We start from the raw sequence: 21,854 nt of genomic DNA, 5'->3' as shown, positions 1-21,854 counted from the left end.
TCTGTAATAATATTTTTGCTGCAACTATTTAAAGATGATTTTTATTTCTTTAGATGATGAATAAATGACTATAGTAAAATATCTGAGACTTCTACTACTCCTCTTCAGTGGGAAGATGACTGCAATGAATTAAGAAATCTGCTAAAAAAGGGAAGGAACCTCAGATACTCCTCCTCTCATATCTCAATAGCTGTTGTTCCTGACAGTAAGATATTTCTTTGCAGTACCTCTACCCCTCTACAAGGGAGGCTGCTGGGACTGAAAACATTTCCTGCAGACAAAGAAAATGTGTCCGCCAAAGACAACGATGGCAAAATTTTCACATTCCTGAATATCTTCTTTTTCCAGAGAACTACGGAATGGCATCTTCCTCCATACAGGTATTCTTAAAATCCTACTAGATGAAATTAGCAAGAGCTAAGTCACTCAATATAAAAGGTGTTTTTCTTAGAGCTTCATCAGATGCCATTACAATGATGGCTAGGAACAAAGGAGGTAGTGAGAGGTTACACAACATTTGTGTTATGGGAAAGTCTGCAGTCACCATTGTGATCAGGATGCTCTGTAAGAAACCTGGATTCAATGTCTTTTCATAGAAGAGGACCTCTCTCTCCAGAGCTTGTTGCTGCCTTTTCAATTCTAAAGTTCTTCCTAGTTCCAGCCTCACCTTTCTCTTGAATAGATGTACTGATGTCTACGTTCATTTTTTAAAAACTAGCAAAGTGACAAATGAAAACCTAATTATCCTATTTACTATTTCTGTAGGTATTGATAAGATCCAAGAATGCTAGTTAAGCTTTATACTGCTCAGGTGACAAGGGAGGTTAGAAGCTAAGGAGCTAAGAGAAATAGAAAACATTAAAGGTAACCAAGATGTCTTGATATTGTCTTTCAACAGAAGTCTTGAGAAAAACTGTTTCTTATATCATAAAGATGGTTCACAGTCCTTTCCTGTATTCCACATATCATTTCATAAAAAAACAACAAAAATATTAGAAAAAATATTTTGTGCACCTGAATTAAAGGTCCCATATGATTAATAGTTAAAAGACATAGAAGAATAGAGAAAGAAATATTGAAGAACAGATAAATGCTTATTCACATTTGTCAAATATACCTATATCTCTAAGTAAAACATGATAAAAAATAAAAATAAAAAAAAAGTCACTACCTAAAAAGGCTACTACCTAAAGAAACCAGCACAGTAACTTCTGTGAGTACCAACTATGTCCTATATGATTCCTACATTTTAAAAGACTTAAGCTCTATTTTTTATCTTTCGATGTTATTATTTGTCCCTAGGTTATGCTGAGTTTCTGACAGTGACTGTTATTTTTTTCCTTTAAATCATGATGGGGATAAACCAGTCTTCGGTCAAGTTTATTTTAAACAAGATTCATGCCTAGAAAATATTGTTACACTCTATGGCAATGGACTTTGAGATCCAAGCAGCTAAAAGTTGTCTCCTGAAAGTGTTCTGAAAGGTCCTGAAAGGTGTCTCAACATTCATGGAAATTCATCACTGCCATTATCACCATAGAGAAATGTCATTTCTTTTGTGTCTTTTCAATATGTTAGGTTAATTAGCGTACAAAGCTATCAAACACCTTCATGTGATATCCTACGGAATTAATGAATTATTTACTTTGTTAGTTATTGCATCAAGTTCAATAATGCATCCAGGTCGAGCAGTAGATTGTTGGCTCACAATGTTAAACACTTCCCCGATCAGTTTCTGAAACAAAGCAAAATGAGATGAGTTAGTAGATTTTCCCTTCAGACAAAGGAAATTGCAACCATTTACAATAAAATGATCGTTGTTTTTTTGTTGTTGTTGCCATGAATAGTTAATAGGCTTCTTAGGCTTCTTCCTGTTTCCATTTTGGCAGTTATGAATAATGTGCTTATCAGAACATTTGCACTTTGAGTCTGAAACTGTTCACGGGGATAACATACCAATTTATATGGAAAGAAAATGTTGTTTATTTTAAGATTTATCCTTTCATAATAACATAACTCAGTATCTGTACCACAGAGAACTCAAATATACCATTTCACTTTTGTTTGAAGCTTCAGGTTTTGTCACAACACTGAAATTTAAAAGAAAAAAAAATCAATTCAGGCTATATATAAACTGAATGCACTCTAGGTCATTGCTGGAGCATTCACATTCATTACTCCTCCAACAGGTTGGTCAGACTGATCAGAATACTGACAGCTGATATTTTTACAGGACAGCTTATAAAATAACAGAAAAATGGAAACAGGAAAAATGTGCTTGTTTATTCAGTAACAATGAGAAGGGCAGTTTTTACTTTGCTTGAAGTCATAGGAAAGAAAGATAAAAGAACAAAAAATACGCGTTATTAATTATTAACAATAACTTGCCCTGATTCCCTCCTATATCAACATTAAGTGTGTGCATGTAAGTCTTGCTCTTCCCTCTTTACCTGCCTAGCTGCTCCTGACTCCCCTCTTCTGAGAAGACAAAGAAAGAAATCCCATTTTTCTTTCCCTCTCTTGCTAAAATTTCCCTGTTAACCATTTTTAGTAGTAATGCATAAAATTGCTGTCTGCTAATGTTTATAGACATTTACAAAACATATGTAATTACACAAACTAAAAATTAAGGCCTTATTTGTGCAACAACACGAAACTTGATGCACACAAATAGATGAAGACAAACCTCTGGAGGGGAAAAAAATGTTACCTTAACTACTTCTGTTTTTAACATTTCAAGCCATCACTACATAAAACTTACAGATGATTCTGGGTCAGATAGCTCATCCAGAAGCTTTCTTGCATCTACAACAGCTTGGTAGAGCCTCAGGTTTTTGCCATCAGATGCAACAAAACAAGCGCTGGCAGAGTTGCAATATGTACCTAGTAGAAAAAAAGAAATTGTAGAGTTAAAGAAAAAAAAGGGCATCAAATAGTCTCAGGTAGTCATTTATATTCTGCTTCGCAATATCTGAATGTTTTTAACAATAACTGTTATAAAATATTGAAGGGAAACAAACCCAAGAAATTATGTGGATTAAAACACCAATATTAAGTCTTCAGGGTAAGTTTCTGCTCATTTATTTAACCAAGATTTCTCATAAAAGTTGAAATATTTAAGTGAGATTCACTTTTGTATATAAACATAATTCATAGTTTGCCTAACAGAATACTGCCATTCCTTAAAATGATTATGTTTTCTTCGCTGTCAAAGAGAACCTCTGAGGAGGTGCTTGGAACTCTACCTTCCCTAGGTTATTGGAGATGATTTAAAGTAGTCTAAGGTAAACTGTTCAGAATAGCAGCTTTGCAGACCGAGACAGCAAAAAACTGTACTATGTGATTAAAGTTGTTTTTTTTTTTTTTTTTTTTTTAAATCAAAGAAAAGTTATGCATTTATTAAGCATACTTAGTATTTTTGAGGTTGTTCAGTGCCTTTGACACCCATTTAAGAATTGCCAAGGTCAGTCTGGCCTTACTGTAATAAAGTATCCTAGTGTTATTAGTTTAAACTTGAATAATGTTACATTCACAATTTACATTTTATAGTACTGTCCACAAAGACAACCACTATTACAACAGCATTTTTATAATTAAAAATAAACATCTAAGTGACAGAGTAGATTAACATTTCTAGCAACAATTTTCTTAAATGTAACAGAGAGCATCAAAATTTTATACAAAAACTTCCCCCAGGGCATTGCATCTGATGTTGTACATCCTGACCTCTGAAAAAATAGCATTTGCAGTTTTGTAAAGTAAGTGTAGTTGATTTAAGGTTGCCTAATATACTGAGCAGTGGGATCACCTTGTCCTGTTATGAGAGTTATTATTAAGTCTAACAAAGAAATTGCTGCCTATCAGCTGATCCATAGTAACTACAAACTCTTAGCCCGCACAAACTACGCTATTTGGAAGTAGCTTAGCCTCAAATGGAGTAAGAATGCCCATGGCACAATACAAGGAAACTGCTGAGAAGTACAAAATTCCAAATATAACAGTAACTTATTTTTAAAAATAAATTCTAAGGCTACTGGTGTTAATTTTACATGGCATCATGCTAAGAGTACTTACCAAGGCAATAGCTGGGAATGAGTGTGGGAAGCCAGGCTACATTGGAGAAAGCAGAAGTATGAAGAGAGTTAATTCGGGCCAACTCAGACACTCCTCCAGTGTATGACAAAGGTCCTATTGGGTCTACGCGCCACAGAATCAGCTCGCTGTAGATTGCATTGGGGTCATGAAATGTACGAGTTGCTGCATTTTTAAGCTGTTGCCGAGAAGAACCTTTCAGATGTTTACTAGGATCCATTACTCTGCTTATTCTGTCAGAGCCGTGAGAACTGTCTGATTCCGGAGTTAATAGAGCATTATGATGAGAAGATGTTAACAGTAATGGTAAAACAGAATGGCAAGCTAGATCATTAAGATGAAAACGGTGCCCACAGTACCTAAATTTATGTGATACAGTTAGCACAGTAGTGAAAGCTGATTTATCAGCAAAAGTAACTGCCCACTGATTTAGAGAGCCATCTATATGCTTGGAAATCATCATTACTATGGGAGAAATTATATTCACGTTTGTACTGCTGTGGGTAAAGCCTGGTCCTCTATTCTCTAGAGTTTTATCTGAAAAGTCCATTGTCTTCGGATGTACAGCATTACTGGTATCTTTTAATAAGACAGGGCAAGCATACATCATAATATTTTTGCTAAGGGAACTAGCATCTCCTGATGGAAATGCAACAGGAATCCTAGAAGAAAATGAAACCTGGAAGGGAAAAAAAAATAAAATTAGAATATAACAACACAGTGCAAGTCCAAATACATGTTAGATGTCACAGGAAATGCTTATAAGTAAGTTCATTCTGATGACCAGATTTAAATAGCAGGAACACAATGACTTCATTAGGATAATAAGTAATAAACCAATTTCAAATATACAACACCTGAACTTGGCGAAAGATGCCTGGCGTGTATTCATCTAAATACTTCACGTGCCATAGCAGAAAGGTACCATCGACAGGATGAATGGTAAAAAGCATATCTGGATTTCTGTTCCATTCAGTCAGCAGCAACTCAATTTTCCGATCTAACAAAACTGTTGGAAGAGGCATCCGCAGGCTTCCTCCTAGAGATGTTTTGGGGCTTCCCTCTCGTTCTCCATCTTCATGTTCTGAAGAGCCTGTACCAGTCCCTGTCTCTGATTCTCTATCTATAGACAAGTCTGCAACAGAAATGTGTTTTATCCATTTCAAATATTTTCCTACCATTGTTTCTATTCCAAACAAGAAAACATTTTAAAATCTGTTGACAGCACTACCTCATAAGAATATTCATGCAAACTGAGGGTACAAATATCTGTCTGTAGAACTCTCCATTTATTGCTCCTAATTAGTAATAATGAACACAGTCATCAAAATTGAGATACTTAGAATCTTATCCTGACTACGATTATTCTGTTCAATTACATAAAAACAGATATTTAGTATTAATGCTGGTTTAGTATATTTATTTCTGTTTAAAATGTTATCATGAACTATGTGGTATATGATCATTGATGAAGTAGCATGTGCAGACAGAATTATGACAAAATAAATTGCACTAACCTAGATTTTAAGAACCCAAGAATTATAAATGACAATATTTCATTATTAGTTTATACCCTCAGTATACCCATTAGTTAATACCCTCAGTATTAACTCTTACTTGTTTAGGCAGAAAAGTTTTTATTAGTACATTATTAGTCAGGTAATTCGTTATCCTTAACTGTGAGGAAACAAGGGAAAATAAATTTTTGGAATTTTAAATGAAATAGGGTTTGTAATCTTTAATAAAATTGAGGGAATACATTTCCTGGAAAAGTGACATTCTCTCAGCAATGTGAAGTCTTTCCAGCAGGACATGTTTTCAAAAATTAATTTCACAATATGTCCCTCTGTTCCTTTGTGAACAGCTACAACTGGGATCACTGGATGCTGTAAGGTGTAAGATGCAAAGCTTACACTGGATAGAGTGCAGTTTCATTCAAGTGGAACAATGTCCAACCCTCCTTAAAGCTTGCCATCAAATCATTATTCATTACTGACAATCAGACTGTATGGTAAATCAAGAGCAAGTCTTAGTCTTTATTTCCTAACTATAAAGCATTTCCAAAACAGATATGAAAAACAAAGCAACCTTTTTTTTTCACTGAATAAATCATTACTGTCTTCCAATAGGGGATATATCATTAAGTTTTTCATGCCACCTGATTATTTGAGGAGGCAAAATTGTAGCTCTATCTATTTATTTTAGGGTAATAACAAAATATAACTTCTGATTCTCGTGCTAAATATTTGCATCAATTACTGCACTAAATAAATGTGTTTCAAAATTATTCTTGTGCTATAGATCTCAAGGCTACTAACCGTGATCCAATTTCATGCGCAAACCTCTCTCTTTTTCTTCCATTTCTTCTTGCTCTTCAACCTCAGCATTATCAAAATCTTCTTCTAGTTGTTGTTCAGAAAGTTTTCTTAGATGCTGCATAAATACTTCAATAGATGATGTAAAATTAAATTCCTTATTATTCAACCAGTGAACGACGAAACCTCCATTGCCTTCATCTGTATTAAAAGCTGTTCCAGCCAAAACAGATGGAATATCTGTGGATTGTTGTAAATAAATCAAAAAGCTGTATCTTAAATCTATATAAATGTATATATACTTATATTATAAACAGATTTCTTGATTGAACATTTAATTCATTCTTGGTAGAACATAATTTTGCCTCTAAGTTTAGGAAAAGTAAGATTCAGGTCAAGTTCCTACATATGAATTAAAAACAATAAAAATACAGTTTAACATTAATGAACTAACAAATTGTGATGAGAATAGGAAATGGTATTTACTAGCTCTAATTGCTCAATTGTTTCGTAAGTTGCAGTGCTGTCACTTCACCTACGGACTTTAGGTAAAGTAGTATCTTTAATCTTTTTCTTCTACAGAAAACAAAGTGGTTTTATCCTTAAAAAAAATATTGTACAACTTTTCTTCATTCTGTATATTCTGTAGGTAAAATACTTCATTCATATACTGTTGCCTCCCTAAATCCAACAATCAAGCATGAAGCAGGCTTGAAATTTAGATTGTGAAATTTCTTTTACTTCTGATATGCAAAAATAAATTTAATTTGGATTTTAAGAATGCTGAAAGTTTTGGGCAACTGGCTGTAGATGACCCTGCTTAAGCAGAGGCATTGGACAAGATTATCTCCAGAGGTCTCTTTCAACCACAACCATTCTGTCCGTCTGATTTTTTTTAGGAAGAAATTAATAAGTAATTAAAATATTCAGACCAATTTGTTTACATAATTCTATGCAAAAAAAAAAAAAAAAGTTATGAAATAATATTCTCTCTATGAATACCTTGTATTCAAAGATGCACAGCAAAGAACATGGACCTCACACCCCTCTGTTCATTTTTTCCATTTTGTTCAAATCTTCTATTAACAATTTGATAAATGGTTGCATTTTACCTGTATTAGGGTTGATGCTTGCTGCTATGTGGAAGTGACCGAGTGCATTTGCGTGATGTGAAATGTGACGCTGAACTTCATGAGTACCCTGCTGATCTGGCAACACATCTGTGTGGGTAACAAGAACGGAAGACCTCCTTTGTCCTTTTCTCATATTTTTCAAGTGGTGAATTGTCTGGTACAGTTAGAAAAAACAATTTAAGAAACAATAAAAAAATTAAGATAGAAATATTTATGTAAAACGTAAAGTTTTAAAATTTCCTTCTCCCTAAGAAGTGAAGACTAATTTCAAAAAGATTACTTGAAGTTCATTTCAAAGGAGATTAATCAAGCTCATGTGTATCAGTTCTGACTGAAGACGGAGTTCTTTTAGCAGTCTCCAGAAAGGTCCTTACATTATCTGCTTCAAAGACAAAAAAAAATCCAACTATTTTGTGTAACAATCATGAAAAAGATTATTGCAGTCTAAAAGCAGAAACAGTTATAAAGCAATTTTATAATGAATTACTTTTATGCAACTAAAAATTAGTGAGAGTACATGGAGACTGCAGCTTATTCAATAGCCTGGAACATAGCTGGTTCCACCCTCTCTGGGTATTGTCAGTCATGATATGTAAGAAGTAAGAACTTCACCTGATTGTTCTATTCTACAAATGAGTGGTGTTTTTGTTTGGTTTTGTTTTCACACTGACAGGTTTTCTTTTCCTGTAAACATAATATACTGCATGTGACTGCTACTGAAACTTAGAGCCTCACATTTTTATAATTCTGGAAATGCAATTATCTACTCAGATGCCTAAAGTAAACTGTATTTACTGCTTCTACTGTTTATTTTTATCTACACACTTTCAGACGCAGTCAAAATGAAACCTTCTTACTATTCCATATTAGTCATGCTCTCTCCTCAACACGTTTAGTTAGCTATGGAAAAAGCAGACTGAAATTTAAGAAGATGTAGTTTAGGTGCAGAACAGAACCTTATTTCTTCAGTGATTAATAATAAACATCTATAAATAATGCAGACTATTCTGCTACACTTGCAAGAATTAAATAATGCACAGTCTTAGAGTTCTGCATAGTTTAAATTTTCTAATAAATGTTTACAAGTTTTAACAATTCTGAAATACAAAATTGACAAGTATTGTACCTCTAGTGCATGCTGTATTCTGTCTTTGTGCTTTCCAGATTGAGAAATGGTGCTGCTAATGCTGGAAGTGCTAGTTTCACATATCTGCTCACCCAGAAGAGTATCTTCTGGTAACAGTGTCTCTGCCCACAGTCGACAGATGCCATCGAGACATGATGTGAGTAACACATTGCAGACTAAACCCCTAAAGAGAAGCATATCAAAAATATTACTCAACATAGATAAATTGTGATTAAAGACACAACAAAAATCAGAAGAATACACAAATATTTAGCAGTCATTGCTACTTCCTCCAAATTCCTACCTCTCCCTCTAAACTAAAGGTTTATATATTACAAAGGTTTGTATGTTATAAAACTAAAGGTTTTATAACAGTAGGGATTTTCAACATGCTGACAGATAAACTCATAAATTATTAGCAAAAGTGCATGTGAACATGGGGTGGTTATTATTTGATAAATGCAACAGTTATTATAAAACTGCAGTTATGGAACTGTTGAAGTTATTTTTTTGCTGGATAATGTGAAGAATGCATACATTTTTACTAAATCCTGACAAGTGAATCAAACAATGAATTAAACAGCAGCATATACAACAAGGTTCAGAAAAAGTCTTACTCAGTGCTAACTGTTTAAAGAAAAAGTTTTATTTCCAATGTCACAATGTCTGGCAGAACTTGAGAAGCTCAGACCACATTTTAGAATGAATCTCTCCTATTAACATGACTATAATTGTAATAAGGAACGGATGTCTTCGTATATGCTGGATATGTTCAATTTCTTCAAAGCACAAGCAGTGAAATTGAGCCATGTTCTCATGGCCAAACTTTAAGCAGTGTGTTAAAAAAACAAAACAATACAAAAAGCCGTAACAGTTTGGTCAAATATTTGCTTGCTGTTTTGTTGCTTGTCTTAAAAATTAAATCTTTCAAACCTGGGCATGTACTTGCTAATATTACGCCATGAAAATCCTGTCACTGCTCGAGGATGAGCTAAATAGGCAAATGAGAAGTTGACAACCCCTGAGCATTTCTTCTTCTCTTCATTCTCTTGGGGCAGAAGAGATGACTTCCAACCAGTTATAGGATACCAAACCTTTAAGAGGCAATCATCCTAGGTAAAGCAGCAAAATAACATGGGATTAGCTAGCTACAAGTGAAAAAAGTCAGAAAAAGAAAATACTAAAATGGTATACAAGACTGCTGTTCAGTACCTTTCATGAATACTCAATCTATGCCCCGGAACTATTTGCAGTTTTGCAGACAGCCCATTCCTGGGACCAGAAATTTCACTGATAGTAATCCTGAAATGAGTTGCAGGACTGAATAAATATTCTGCTAGGAACACACCACTCCCAGAAGTAATTTCTCTTGCAGTCCATTTGTCCCCCTACATTCCTCTTGGTTCTCTTTGCATTTTCTGCATATTATATATGTGTGCTTCAATCCCACATCCATTCCTCTGCAAAAATGAAAGCCAGAAACAGGCTGCCACTCCTAGCTCAATATTAAACTTATTACCAGTCAATTTCTCCCTTAGGAAAATTTGTGCTTTAAGTCCCTGGGGGTTCCCATGCACAGGAAGCCTGATTTTTGTGGGAAGCACTGTATCTGCTGCCAATAGGCCCATGAATGACGAATGGCTGCATAGTGCAACCCTTCCCTCCACCAGCAGAACATGTGCTACCTTTCCTATTTGAATGGCTGGGTACTACTGATCTGGTTAAGTGAAACAGAGGTGAATTGCTGACACAGCAATACTCCAAATGCTGTCAAGTGGGACTGGAGCGTGACTGCACTGATGTGAACTAAGGCAACATTAGTAGGATGACCACAATACACTGTATATATTTGTGCAATACATCCTTGGATTTCAGCACTGGAAAAGGAGTGTAGATGCACAGTAAACAAATAAATTACAAATCTCTGGGAGCTCTTATTTATTTCCTGTCAAACATGTAAAAGGCAGTATCTGACCAGACTCTGCAAGAAGAAAGGTTGAGAGACAGCACTGTTAAAAATTATGATGAAATTGTGAAGGAACTAAGATGGATCTGTCCTACAAACAGGAAATAACTACTGGAACCATCTGCCTCACACGCTTAGCCAAATTCTTAACTGTATGAAACTAAATTCATGGAAAACAGAAGCATGGAACAAAGCAAAAGTTTTGGTATTTTTCTAACTACAGTGACTTTAAATGTAATATTTTTGAGGTGTCATTATTAGATTTTTAGTCATAAAGTGATGACAGCTTGTGATTCCTTGTCCTCTTTAATAAGTCTAAGAAGATAAAGGTTTCTAAAATTCCTATATCGTTTGACCAACATTAGCACAAGCAATAAATGCCCAACTATCCAGACTCTCAGAACTCAAATGAGAGGGTAACATTAAAGAGAGTTATTAGTTGAAAACTTAGTTTGAATAGCAATTTGACAAAAAATATGACAAATGGAATTAGAAGTTAAGAACTGATAGCAAACCCAGACTTCACTGCAAACAGAAAATCTTTCTGTTTGTACACTGATATGCACATTACACTTGCTTAAATGCATATGTTTTTCACGATCTAAAATTTATCTTAATTATTTCAAATAGAGGATGAAAAAATTGTTTACGCATATCTGAAAGTTCATCTAAGTATACTTTATCTAAAATATAACTGAGTCTGTATTACTGTCACTGTAATTTCAGGACAATTCTGAAGTATTCAGTAACAGTAAACAGCTAAATCAAATTTCTTGTTGTTGAAATTCATGGAATTACGTGAAAATAGAGCATTATACAGAAGATGCTTACTTAGCTCAGACTACAGTAGAATACATGGCTGTAGGACCATTCTATATTACTTATTTTCTTCTGTCATAAAAAGGAACACAACTGAAGAGCTTATCTTGTTGTTTTTGTTATCCTTACCTTCCCAGCTGTTGCAAAGTATTCACCATCAGGAGACCAGGCCATCAAATGTACTGATACTGCAGTCCTAAAGAACACAAGAGTAAAGTTTTAAAATGTAAGTAAAGTCTATTCATTGTACAGTATTACTCCAAGTATATTTAGTTAATTCAATGTTAATTTCATTATTTAATTAAACTATATTTGTATTTTATAGTTGTTGTTTTAAGCATACTTTAGATATGGCAGAAGCGTAAGAAGTGTTTGCTTCAAGAAAAACATAGTATTTAGTATTTTCATGTAGTTTTCTTTAGAGAAAAACAGCACATTAAAAAATCAGTAGTTTTAAATATGGTAAGCCTAGGCTAGATCTAATGAGATCATGGAAGTGAAGTTTGTTCCACTTGCTTTTCTACTCCCAGAGGCCAAGACAAATGATAGGAAGGCATCAAACAGCTCTCATCTTGATCAGCATTGTATGTCTGCTTGCTGCTGCTCCTGTGTCACATCCAATATCTCAGCACTACTTTCAAAGGATGAGAAGACAGGGACAATTTATACATATTGCCAGGGCTATAGTTAAGCCTTTGATACGTTACTGGGTGACTGAAGGTCACCTGAAAAAAATGAGGTTTTTTTGGAGTAACTTCCATTGTTTGAATTTTATGATAGTTTAAGCTTATTTAAAAGAGTATTTTAAAATACACTTTTGGAGAGAAGATAGGGTTGATATATGAGTTGGCATCACAATCTGTCTTGAAATGAGAACTGTCTCACTCACTTGCACTGCCAGACACATTTCCAGTCATTCAGAACTGGGAGAACTTTATCATCTTTCATCTGATTATCAGGATCATCTTCATCTTCTTCTAGAATGTCACTAGATGGTGGAGCCCACAGTTGCAAATAGTCAGTTGCTGTCAGCAGCCTGTTACCTGAATGTGAGTAATGTTGAAGATGTGAAACCAAACTGATACATGCATAATGATGTTTAATGTCTGTCATCATATTTTGATGAAAATAATTAAAAACAGGTTGAACATTCAACTTTGTAAAGTCCATTTTAAATATGAAAGAGTATTCAATCATATTATACATCTGTTTTTATCAAAACATTTTGAATTTATAACGCCTTTCAAGAAAAACTTTTAGGGTTTTGATGTTTTTAAGATCACTTTGAATGACAGATACTTTTTAATAATGACCTCAGAAGATGCTGAACAGCCATTAATGTCTCAGATAATGCACACTGTTAGATATCTTATCAATATCTCTCTCTTGGTAGAGTTTTATTATAAGTCAGCAATATATTTAAATGATTATTAGTAGTAATTTAAGGCAGTTATCAACTTAACACCGTGATTCCCAAACTAAAATCTTACATAAAGCACTCAAAATACTTGGCATAGCATCTTCACAAATGCATTTTGTCCGATGCTATGCTGCCAAGAATGGATCATCTAAAATGTCTGTATTCATGCTCCCACTTCATTTCAATAAAAATAATTTATGTTCAAGTTTTCTAACTATAAACATTAAACAAATGCATCACAAATTTCACATTACCTTGAGGATCCCAGGCTAAGTTGTAAGTCATAGAACTGAGAAAAAACTGCCCCGTTTTAAGCCACTGACACTTCAGCTGCTGCAGTTTAAAGAAGAGTAAAAATTAATTTTAACATCAGCGGCAATGGCGTTTGTATTTATTTCTCACTAAGTTGTTACAAACGAAGTCAGGACCCAGTGGCAGACTCTGTAGTCTAGCTTGAATAATTTCAATTGTTTAATAAAAATTAAACACATCAGAGTCGCATCAGATACAAATGAATCTGTAGATTGCTATAAGCTGGTTGCATCACACATTTGTAACAACATAAGGAATGGCAGCACAAATGCAACAGATCACAAAACCCACTTGTGAACACAATCAACACGATGTTTGGCCATGACTGTGCTTTTTAAACTAGCGTGGATACACAAGTCCAAGGCCCATTTCTGTATTACAGACCTGGCATGTCAATTTAAAGAAATATGAGCTGACTGCTATGTCACTCTTGCATCAAATCTTGGTGTGAACTTGAGAACATTGCAATCCCCAGCTCTGTACAGTGGAAGATCCTTCTCATCCATTATTATTTTATCTTTTATTATTATTATCCATTACTATGGATGCTGTGAAATGTGTATCCAGTAGTCTTTTGGGTGCCAATTTAATAACCAACAGACATACTTTTCCTTCAGAACCTAAAATGAATTACAATCATAAAATATATACTTACACTGTTTCTTTTATGAGAATTTACACCAAGTGGTTCAAAAATGCAAACAGCATTTCCATATGATGCTGCAATCTGGAAAAAAAACCCCAAAGATTCAAGATATAAGGTTAGGAGAGAAGCCTAACTGCTCCAAAATCTTTGAAAGAATCTAAAGAATTTCCACAGTACTACTGCAATGTACAGATATTCAGCAAGTAAAATGAAAACAAATGTTATTCAGAGTATTATACAAATACTTTCTATAGGAAGATCAGAAATGCATACCTTTGAACTAGCCCATCTTTAAGATTTTAACTGTAAGTATGGAAGATATTTCATTCAGTGGGATGAACACTGTCAATCAGATCTAATACATACTTCTAAGGCAACTACTGTTAATGCGTAAGGGAAAGCTGATATCTTACTATTTCTGCTTGTTTTCCCTACTTTACAACTAACTAATGAATTAATTATTAGTGTCTGGGTCTCAGTGTGACCCCATGTTCCATTTTGTACCACTAAATAATAATTACTAGAAAAGGGGAAGAAATTGGATTCCATTTTGAATAGTTAAATTACATTGTCAGGCAAGATAAATAGTAATGGAAAAACTGAAGTTCTTGTACTACTCAATTTCCTTCATCTACTTGTTTTACAGAAACCCTCCATGTACAAGATGGCCTTTATCATGAATTTATCTAGTAATATTCCCAATACTCAAATGCTTGTAAGTACTTTTGACAGTCATTTAACTCTTTTCTTGTATAAAAGATTTTTAAAACAACTGTTTAAAGTTCCTCCCATTCTCTTCGACACAGAAGTGAAATAGGAGTTTCACCACATTATGAAATCTTACTTCCTCTTCACATGGTGGGGAGAAAATTAAAATAAACACCAAACCAAAAAAGAATGGACTTTGAGTTCAGAGTCCTGAATGCAGAACCCTGCAGAGGTTCACAGTGGTCTTGCAGAAGCCACCTGTGCAAGATGGAATCTCTCTTCCCACTGGGCCTCCAAGGCTGAAGTGCGGGGGCCTCTACAGCTAAAATTTGCCTGAATTGGTAACAGTGGTAGGCAAACAGAACTGATAAGCAAAATTTGTGCTCAGTGCTCTGCAATACTTCAGAGAAAGGTTTTGGTTTTTTTTCATGGCAATCTAGACTGTCTGTTCAGCATTAAGTGGGGATTTAAAATAAAGCCATATAGCCAGTCAAGGGCCACACAGTTATGACAGCTCATATTGCAGCACTTTGAAACACTGTAAACGTGCCTGAGCTTTTCTGAAAAAACAAAGAACCTTTAATTTATTTCTGTTTACATAAATTATTTATCCCTGCCATGTTTTACTATATGCAAGCAGAAAATTACTGGAATCACAGAAGCAGGAAATTTTATACCATTGCCATACTGCAACTGATATATCTTTCCACATTTTGAGAGGTTTGTTACTGCATATGTTGGAAAGGCATAAAATCCATTGTTAAAATGTAACTCCTGCCTCCTCCCTGCACCACAACCTAAAATTTTCAAAAATGGACTGTACGAAAGCAATCCTCTGAATGGCGCTGAAAACCACAGATCAGTAAAAATCTTTGTCATTTAATTAACTCAGTAATCACGTTAATGTTTTGTGTTGAATTGTTTCAGTATCCTTTTTCTTTAGGCCTATATAAAAACGAAAAATAAAAAACCCAATCCTTACCCTGCCTTGTCGCTGGGAGCACTCCACACAACTGACCTGAATGTTTCCATGTTTAGCACCAGGAATAATTTGTACACATTCAAAGTCATTTGCCAGAATAACAATGTCACAACCAGAACCATATGCCTGAAATGATTTTTAAAAGGAATACAAATTAAAATTTATTAAGAAACAAACGCGCAAGCAACTAAATCATTAAAAAAGTCAACTAAATCATTATTAGAATTATGTTCTGAAAAACGTAAAAATCTCAATTTAAACAAGTAATGGATCTTATGTTGCTATGTAGAGAGTTCATTCCTCATCAACTTGGTAGCAAGAGCAGGATAATCAAGAAGTACAAATCGACTCCTAGGAGTTACTCTGCCTTTCAGACTAGGAACAATTATCAGGAGGGAAAAGGAATTTGAGCAGCCAATGCCAATATCTGAAGAATTTACAGCTGGGATGGTTACGTCCTTCTACAAGCAGATGTGAATGTACTGAGGTTTGACTGCTCTACGCACAAAGTGTGCAATACAGTAGTACTGTCTTTTGCTTTAGAGTTCTATGCTTTTGCATTTGTTGGATAGAGGAGTATAATGTGCAGTGATAAAAAATGTCAAATATCAGATGCTGATGGTATTATACTAGGAATGTTTATTCTACTGTCAGGAAAAAAAGTTCTCCATGATGAGAAGATATGTATATTTTTAATCTTCTCTCCAGCATTTTGGGAAATGGAGGAAAATTCTGTTTGTCTGCAGTGACCACGTTGCTAATTTCTACGTTAGACTTTCCTGCCAAAAAAAGAAAGCAGAGCCTAAGATGTTTCTGTCATGTAATGCTGCTGCTCCTGAATATCAGTGAAAGCCTATTTAAAACAGGAACAATTGTACTCTTCTTGAATTTTAAAATTACATGGGATATTTTCCTTTTTTTTTTTTTTTTTTTTTTTTTTCGGTGTTATAAAGTTCCAGAGGCAGAAGCAATGAGACAGAGCTGATTTCAAAATGAAATAGGAAAGTGCACCTTGAATTTTCCCAGGTTTAAATCTTTAAATCCTGGTAAAAAGAAGCGGTAAGAAAACTTACTCTAAAACTTCAAGTCTGTGTGTTCTTTCACTTAAAAAAAATCATATTGAATTTAAGTAGAAGTTCATCCTGCTGTCACCATTCCACCCCCTTTAAAAAGAACATCAAATGTCGCTTTTCCACAAGGATCCCATTTCTGCACTTCTCTGGGTTTTAAAATAATGCTTGTTACGATACTGCAAAGCAAAGATTTGTCCTGGGTAAGTTGTATCTCATAGATAAACACGGTATCTCATAGTATCTCATAGACAAACTGCAGTATAAACAATGCAAGAATAATTTATAGTATAGTGATAGCTTGCAGCACTTGTTTTTGGCAGAATAAACACGTATGTCTGCCAACCTTTCACCTGCTCCTGTGCACTAGAATACTCTAAGCCCCATAATTGCAGATGATCTGTTGTACTGAAGTCCCACATTCAAGCACAGAAATCCCTTTCTTTCATAAATCTACTAACAAGCTGTTTTAAAGTAAATAAAAGCCATAGTAGGAGGCTTCTTTCCTTAAAGGAAGTTTTCCACTGATTTTAATACAGCAGAGCACATTTTACAGCAGTTGAATTAAGCAGGAACGTGCCTGCTCTCAGCAGTCAGTGCCAGATGCCATAAAATCACTTTGTCAGTTTAACTTGCCTCTTGCTTTTCTCACTATAATTTCTAGATTACTGAGTCCTACCCTCACTTTTGAGGTCAGTCATTTTAAAGGCTATCTAGGTGAGTATTTCTATAGGTGTCCAAGATTAATGCCTGTTGCTGGTCACTGTGTGGTAATGGTGTAGGAAAACCACTGGAACTAGACAAGTCTACAAGATCTCAGTCTCATGTTTACTTCTGATCTTTCTGGGAAGGAACAGTGAAGATATGAAGAAAAAAGGCTGAATTTAATGAAAGCACAGTCACTGCAAAGACAGGAAGGGAACAGCAACATAAGTAGAAAAAGCAGGTACTCAGACTGTAGAAATTTTTAATCTACCTCATGTTAATTTCTATCTGATTTACAGACCTTTAAACTTTTTCTTGTGCTAACATTCCCTCAAACCTTGTGTTGCTTGCAATATGAAAAAGATTTAGTTTTTACTTTTTTTTTCAGTGAGAGCTCTGAAAAAATTTGCTCCTCCAGCTGTCAAACAGTTGGGCCTGCTAAAGAATCTTAACACATGGCTCTTCAGACTTGTGGAATTCTGGATGGTTGTTTCTAAGGGAAAGGATTGTGGGATTTCATCTGAGAATTATTATGTCTCCCAGCTTGAGAACTGGCAAATATACAAAGAAAAATGTCACAACTTGAGAAGTGGAACTGTGATAAAATATTTTACTGTTAGTTTTTCTGAAGTCCAGAAAATCATTGTTTCTATAAATGACCTTTCTGCTACCACAATATTTAAAGTAAGTGTTTATGCATGTCCTTGGAAAGAAACTATTAATGAAATGATAATTGCAGGTTCCTCTTCTTTTTTTTGAAGCATCTACAATTTACCACTCCACAGGACGTCTACCAGCACAGTCATTAGCTGAGAGCATGTTTATGGATTTTACAATCTGAAGATAGTTCAGGTCAGTAACTGCACTGCTTGCAAACACCTGGTTTTGTGAGTACTATTGTCACTGCTCTAAATACAAGCTTTTGATATGGCCTTCTATAATGTGGTCCCCTCGCTAAATACCTACCTGAACACGAGAATACACATTTTATCTGTAGATGCAGCAATTAAATGTCCAGAGTAGTCCTACGACTGTGTAGTTGCATGTCAAAATTAGAACTGGGTACACAAAGCCTAGACTGAAAGATCTCCAAGGCCATGGCACAAAAATGAGGTAATGCAGGTTGTCTTTCTGAGTCCTCAAACCTACAGTTGTTGTTCTGGGAAGCTCTGAGGAACTGATACTGAGGTATCAGTATACTGCAAGCGGGGAGGAGGGGGGAACCAGCTGCTAAAAGGTGGTTAGAGGGAGATTGTCTGTGTAAGAAAATACCTTAAGCTCCTTTGTGACTAGGCCATGCATTATTACACCCTGGCTGGAAGGGAACAAATTATTATAGAACTTGAATACAATTATTTCCAGAAAGTGGGAGTGAGAGAGACTTGAGATACTGAAGTAACTTCTGGCACTGAACAGAAAATCTTCCTGCTTTATTGTTGCTCAACTTCTCATGTTGGATTTTGTTGCAAAACAAACTCCATGAGTGGTGTGGAAAGCTGAACAGTTCAGCAAACATTCACAAGTAGGGTGAAGAAGATGGAGTCTGTGCTATGAACGCCCACAGAAAGACAGGAGAACAGAAGCAGGTCCTGGAGTTCCAATATTTTATTCACCTACTTCAAAGGGTAAGCAATTAAAACGACAAAGATTCATTTTCAGTTTTTTGTCCCTCAGTCTGCCTTCTAATTACTAATACCAGCAAACTAAGGGACAAGATTTAAAATGTTGTTTGATGCATTAAGAAAGAAAAGGTATTGGTCCACTTAAAATAAGATCTTAAACTATGTAAATACCTTATTGTTTTTTCATTGTTGGTATTGATAATTTGACTTCAAAGAGGTACAGACTCAAGCCTCAAAATAACACAGGGAAGGGAAAACACTTCTCAACTTCAGTTATGCTTACTGTTGTTAAATATGTACGCCTGTGTGTGTATAGTTGATAATGGTCAAACCAGAAAAAGTGTTAATGCTTGTGTATGTCTGTTTGCCCTGTGAAGGAAGAGAATATAGTAGGTTGTTTTTTAAAATGTTTTAGTTTCCCCTCTCCAGTCCCCTCTCCCCAGCTGTTATCATTGCAACAAAAGAACATTTTGCTGGTTAATTTTAGCATTTACCATTTTTATGAAATTAACTAAAAAAGTTGGTTAATAAGCAAAAGGGTTCTGTTCTACAGAAGGTTCTTTTATTTTTCTCAAGGAATCATCAAGACGTAGAGATCTGTTTCCTAAGTGAAATCTTACTATTCTTTCTTCTGTTTCTCCTCTTTGCCTACATGTGGCACAGCACCTAAGTGTCCCACATCAGTCCATGGAGGACCTCAGCCAGAGCACTTCCCCTGCAGGTATCAGCCTGCAGCTCCAGGTTCTTTGAGGAAGCACTTTTGGTTCTGAGGTCATTTTTTTAGTGTCAGTATTTATTTTGAGAAAGTCTCTTGTTTCTTGAAGTTCTTTAGAAGCGTATTTGCTATAAAACTTCAGCAGTACCAGCAGCATCAGCACTTTGAAGGAAAGGCACACCCTCATTTGAAAATGTGTTCACTTTCTCACGTTTACACTGTCCACATTTTTCAAAACAGAAGAGATCCATATAATTTCCTGTACTGAAAGGTATTTCTACATAATCACCTTGTATTGTCTAAGTACAAGCTTCCCATTTGATTACTTTTATTTCTATTTTATTTCTAATTATCTCAATATATTATCATGCTCACACCAGAACAGAACATGTTTCAGTCAAATCCTCTTTTTAAATTCTTCTTTCATTCCTTAAAGGAGCTTCACTGGTAGCCCCACTACACTGACAAAGAATAGGAAAGTGCCATAATAGTTATAATGTTTAACAGTAGTTCCTTCTGAAGGACTCAGCTGACAACATCTTCAGGGAGATCTTTTGTGTCAGCACAGATCTCTCCTGCCAGAAGAAGAGTGGCCATAGAATTCAAGGCAACAGGCTAATCATCTGCATAGCCTGATGGAAGGAATGGAAAACTGGTAAGCCAAGCAAAAAGGAAAGATGGGGAAAAAAATGCTGAGATACTGTAATGGATCACAGTGCAGAGGCCTTAGATAAACAGTTGTAAGCTGTCACTGAATGAAACCAGTGCAGCAAAACCACCCACATACCTGCCAACCTCCATTTCCAATGTCACTGGTAACTTTAAAATTAAATGGATTTGCAAAACTGCCAGAACGCCAAGATGACTTGCAGGATCCACAAGCAGCTAATAAGCTGTGGTCTGCCAATGTTTGCTTGAGATCTGAGCCCATTGAAATGAGCAATGTCAAAGCTCTAATTGAATGCAGGAGTACCAGGCTTAGGCTCTGATACAGTAGGACACTGTGCTGAGCTGAGTGAAACCAAACAGGGTTTGAAAAATGAAGGTAGTTTATAATCTTTGAAAAACATACTGGCTGCAAGTTACTCCACAAGGTGCAGACAATGAATACCTTTTCTGGTTAGTTGGGGTGTGTGTTGAAAGACTCCTTTGCACAGCAATCAGCTCTGACCACCCGTAACTTCTGCATGCTCCTTTGTGAAACACAGTGGTAACTGCTGAAAGGAGGACAAGAAGCCCTGCTCACAGCAGGTTGGAAAGCGTGCTGAATTATACCAGAATGACAAACAGAAAGCTGTCATTTAACACTAAAACATAAACAAAAAAACTACTAGCTGCGTGGTCCCAGCACCTATTTCTTTGGATTTGTTTCACTTTATGGAGTCACTATGACCTGTTTCTTTTTAGCAAATTAAGTTTTAAAAAGTTTAATAGCAAAATTTTTTATTTTTCCTTTCTTATGCTCAGAATAACTAGATGCCATTCACCTAAAGCCCTAAACAAGTACACTTATTAGGTGGAATGTATCATCTGAGCTCCAGCTAAGCTGGCCTGGAATTTAAAAGCCTACATCAAAAACAGAAGGGAGAAAAAGCAAAGAGAAAAGTTATAGATGTGGATGTCCAGGAAGTGCATTCAATGTCACGCCCATCCCTGTAGTTCCTTCTGTAACAGTTCCTTCTCAGACACAGCAGCCAGATGAGCAAGTGAGGTCTGTTATATGCAGCTCTACAGTTAAAACATGCTACTACATGATTCTTTTTCTTTTTTCTTTTTTTTTAATGGAATAACAAAATACAATGACTACAAGAAACAACAACAAAAACCAAACAACCCACAAACAAACAAAAAAAGAACCCAAACAAATTGTTCTTGTAAAAGTGTTCCATGAGCTGTAATTTATGTTGCTGTTTCATCATGTTTGATGATATTATTATCATGAGAAATAGCACAAAGTTGACTTTTATAGTGCAGACTTTTCAGATTGTTAGAGCCAAAGGAAACACGCTCATATATGACATATATTTATATATATGACATGTATGGCTATGTTATTGTGTAAATACCAAAAGAGGCCCTCTAACATCAGCATGGCTGCACAGCAGCAAGACAAGGAAAGAAAGAGAAAGATGGCACCTCTTATTCCTTATGAATTTCAGCACTCTATACCAAAATTAGACCTGTGTGTTAACCCGAAGCAGGCTTTAAATGCTGGACAAGTCA

The 21,854-nt window shown here is 35.3% G+C and overlaps 1 protein-coding gene across 4 annotated transcripts in view; it reads right to left on the bottom strand.

Moving 5' to 3' along the window:
* DMXL2 (Dmx like 2) overlaps positions 1-21,854 on the bottom strand; it is a 51,442-nt gene that overhangs the window by 28,840 nt on the left and 748 nt on the right. For all 4 annotated transcript variants that reach the window (XM_048956649.1, XM_048956651.1, XM_048956650.1 and 1 more), the window contains exons 2-14: positions 15,520-15,645; positions 13,839-13,910; positions 13,126-13,204; positions 12,341-12,494; positions 11,581-11,647; positions 9,600-9,778; positions 8,667-8,850; positions 7,520-7,694; positions 6,411-6,647; positions 4,950-5,227; positions 4,075-4,771; positions 2,762-2,883; positions 1,646-1,735 (exon numbers count right to left, since the gene is read on the bottom strand). In XM_048956649.1, coding sequence (XP_048812606.1) covers positions 1,646-1,735; positions 2,762-2,883; positions 4,075-4,771; positions 4,950-5,227; positions 6,411-6,647; positions 7,520-7,694; positions 8,667-8,850; positions 9,600-9,778; positions 11,581-11,647; positions 12,341-12,494; positions 13,126-13,204; positions 13,839-13,910; positions 15,520-15,645 — 2,460 coding nt within the window. The remainder of the gene's footprint in view (positions 1-1,645; positions 1,736-2,761; positions 2,884-4,074; positions 4,772-4,949; positions 5,228-6,410; positions 6,648-7,519; positions 7,695-8,666; positions 8,851-9,599; positions 9,779-11,580; positions 11,648-12,340; positions 12,495-13,125; positions 13,205-13,838; positions 13,911-15,519; positions 15,646-21,854) is intronic.

The sequence above is a fragment of the Lagopus muta genome, chromosome 10, assembly GCF_023343835.1.
Source record: "Lagopus muta isolate bLagMut1 chromosome 10, bLagMut1 primary, whole genome shotgun sequence".
Taxonomy (NCBI): Eukaryota; Metazoa; Chordata; class Aves; order Galliformes; family Phasianidae; genus Lagopus; species Lagopus muta.
Note: the sequence above shows the minus strand (reverse complement) of the source record. Positions and strands in the feature narration are given on the sequence as shown.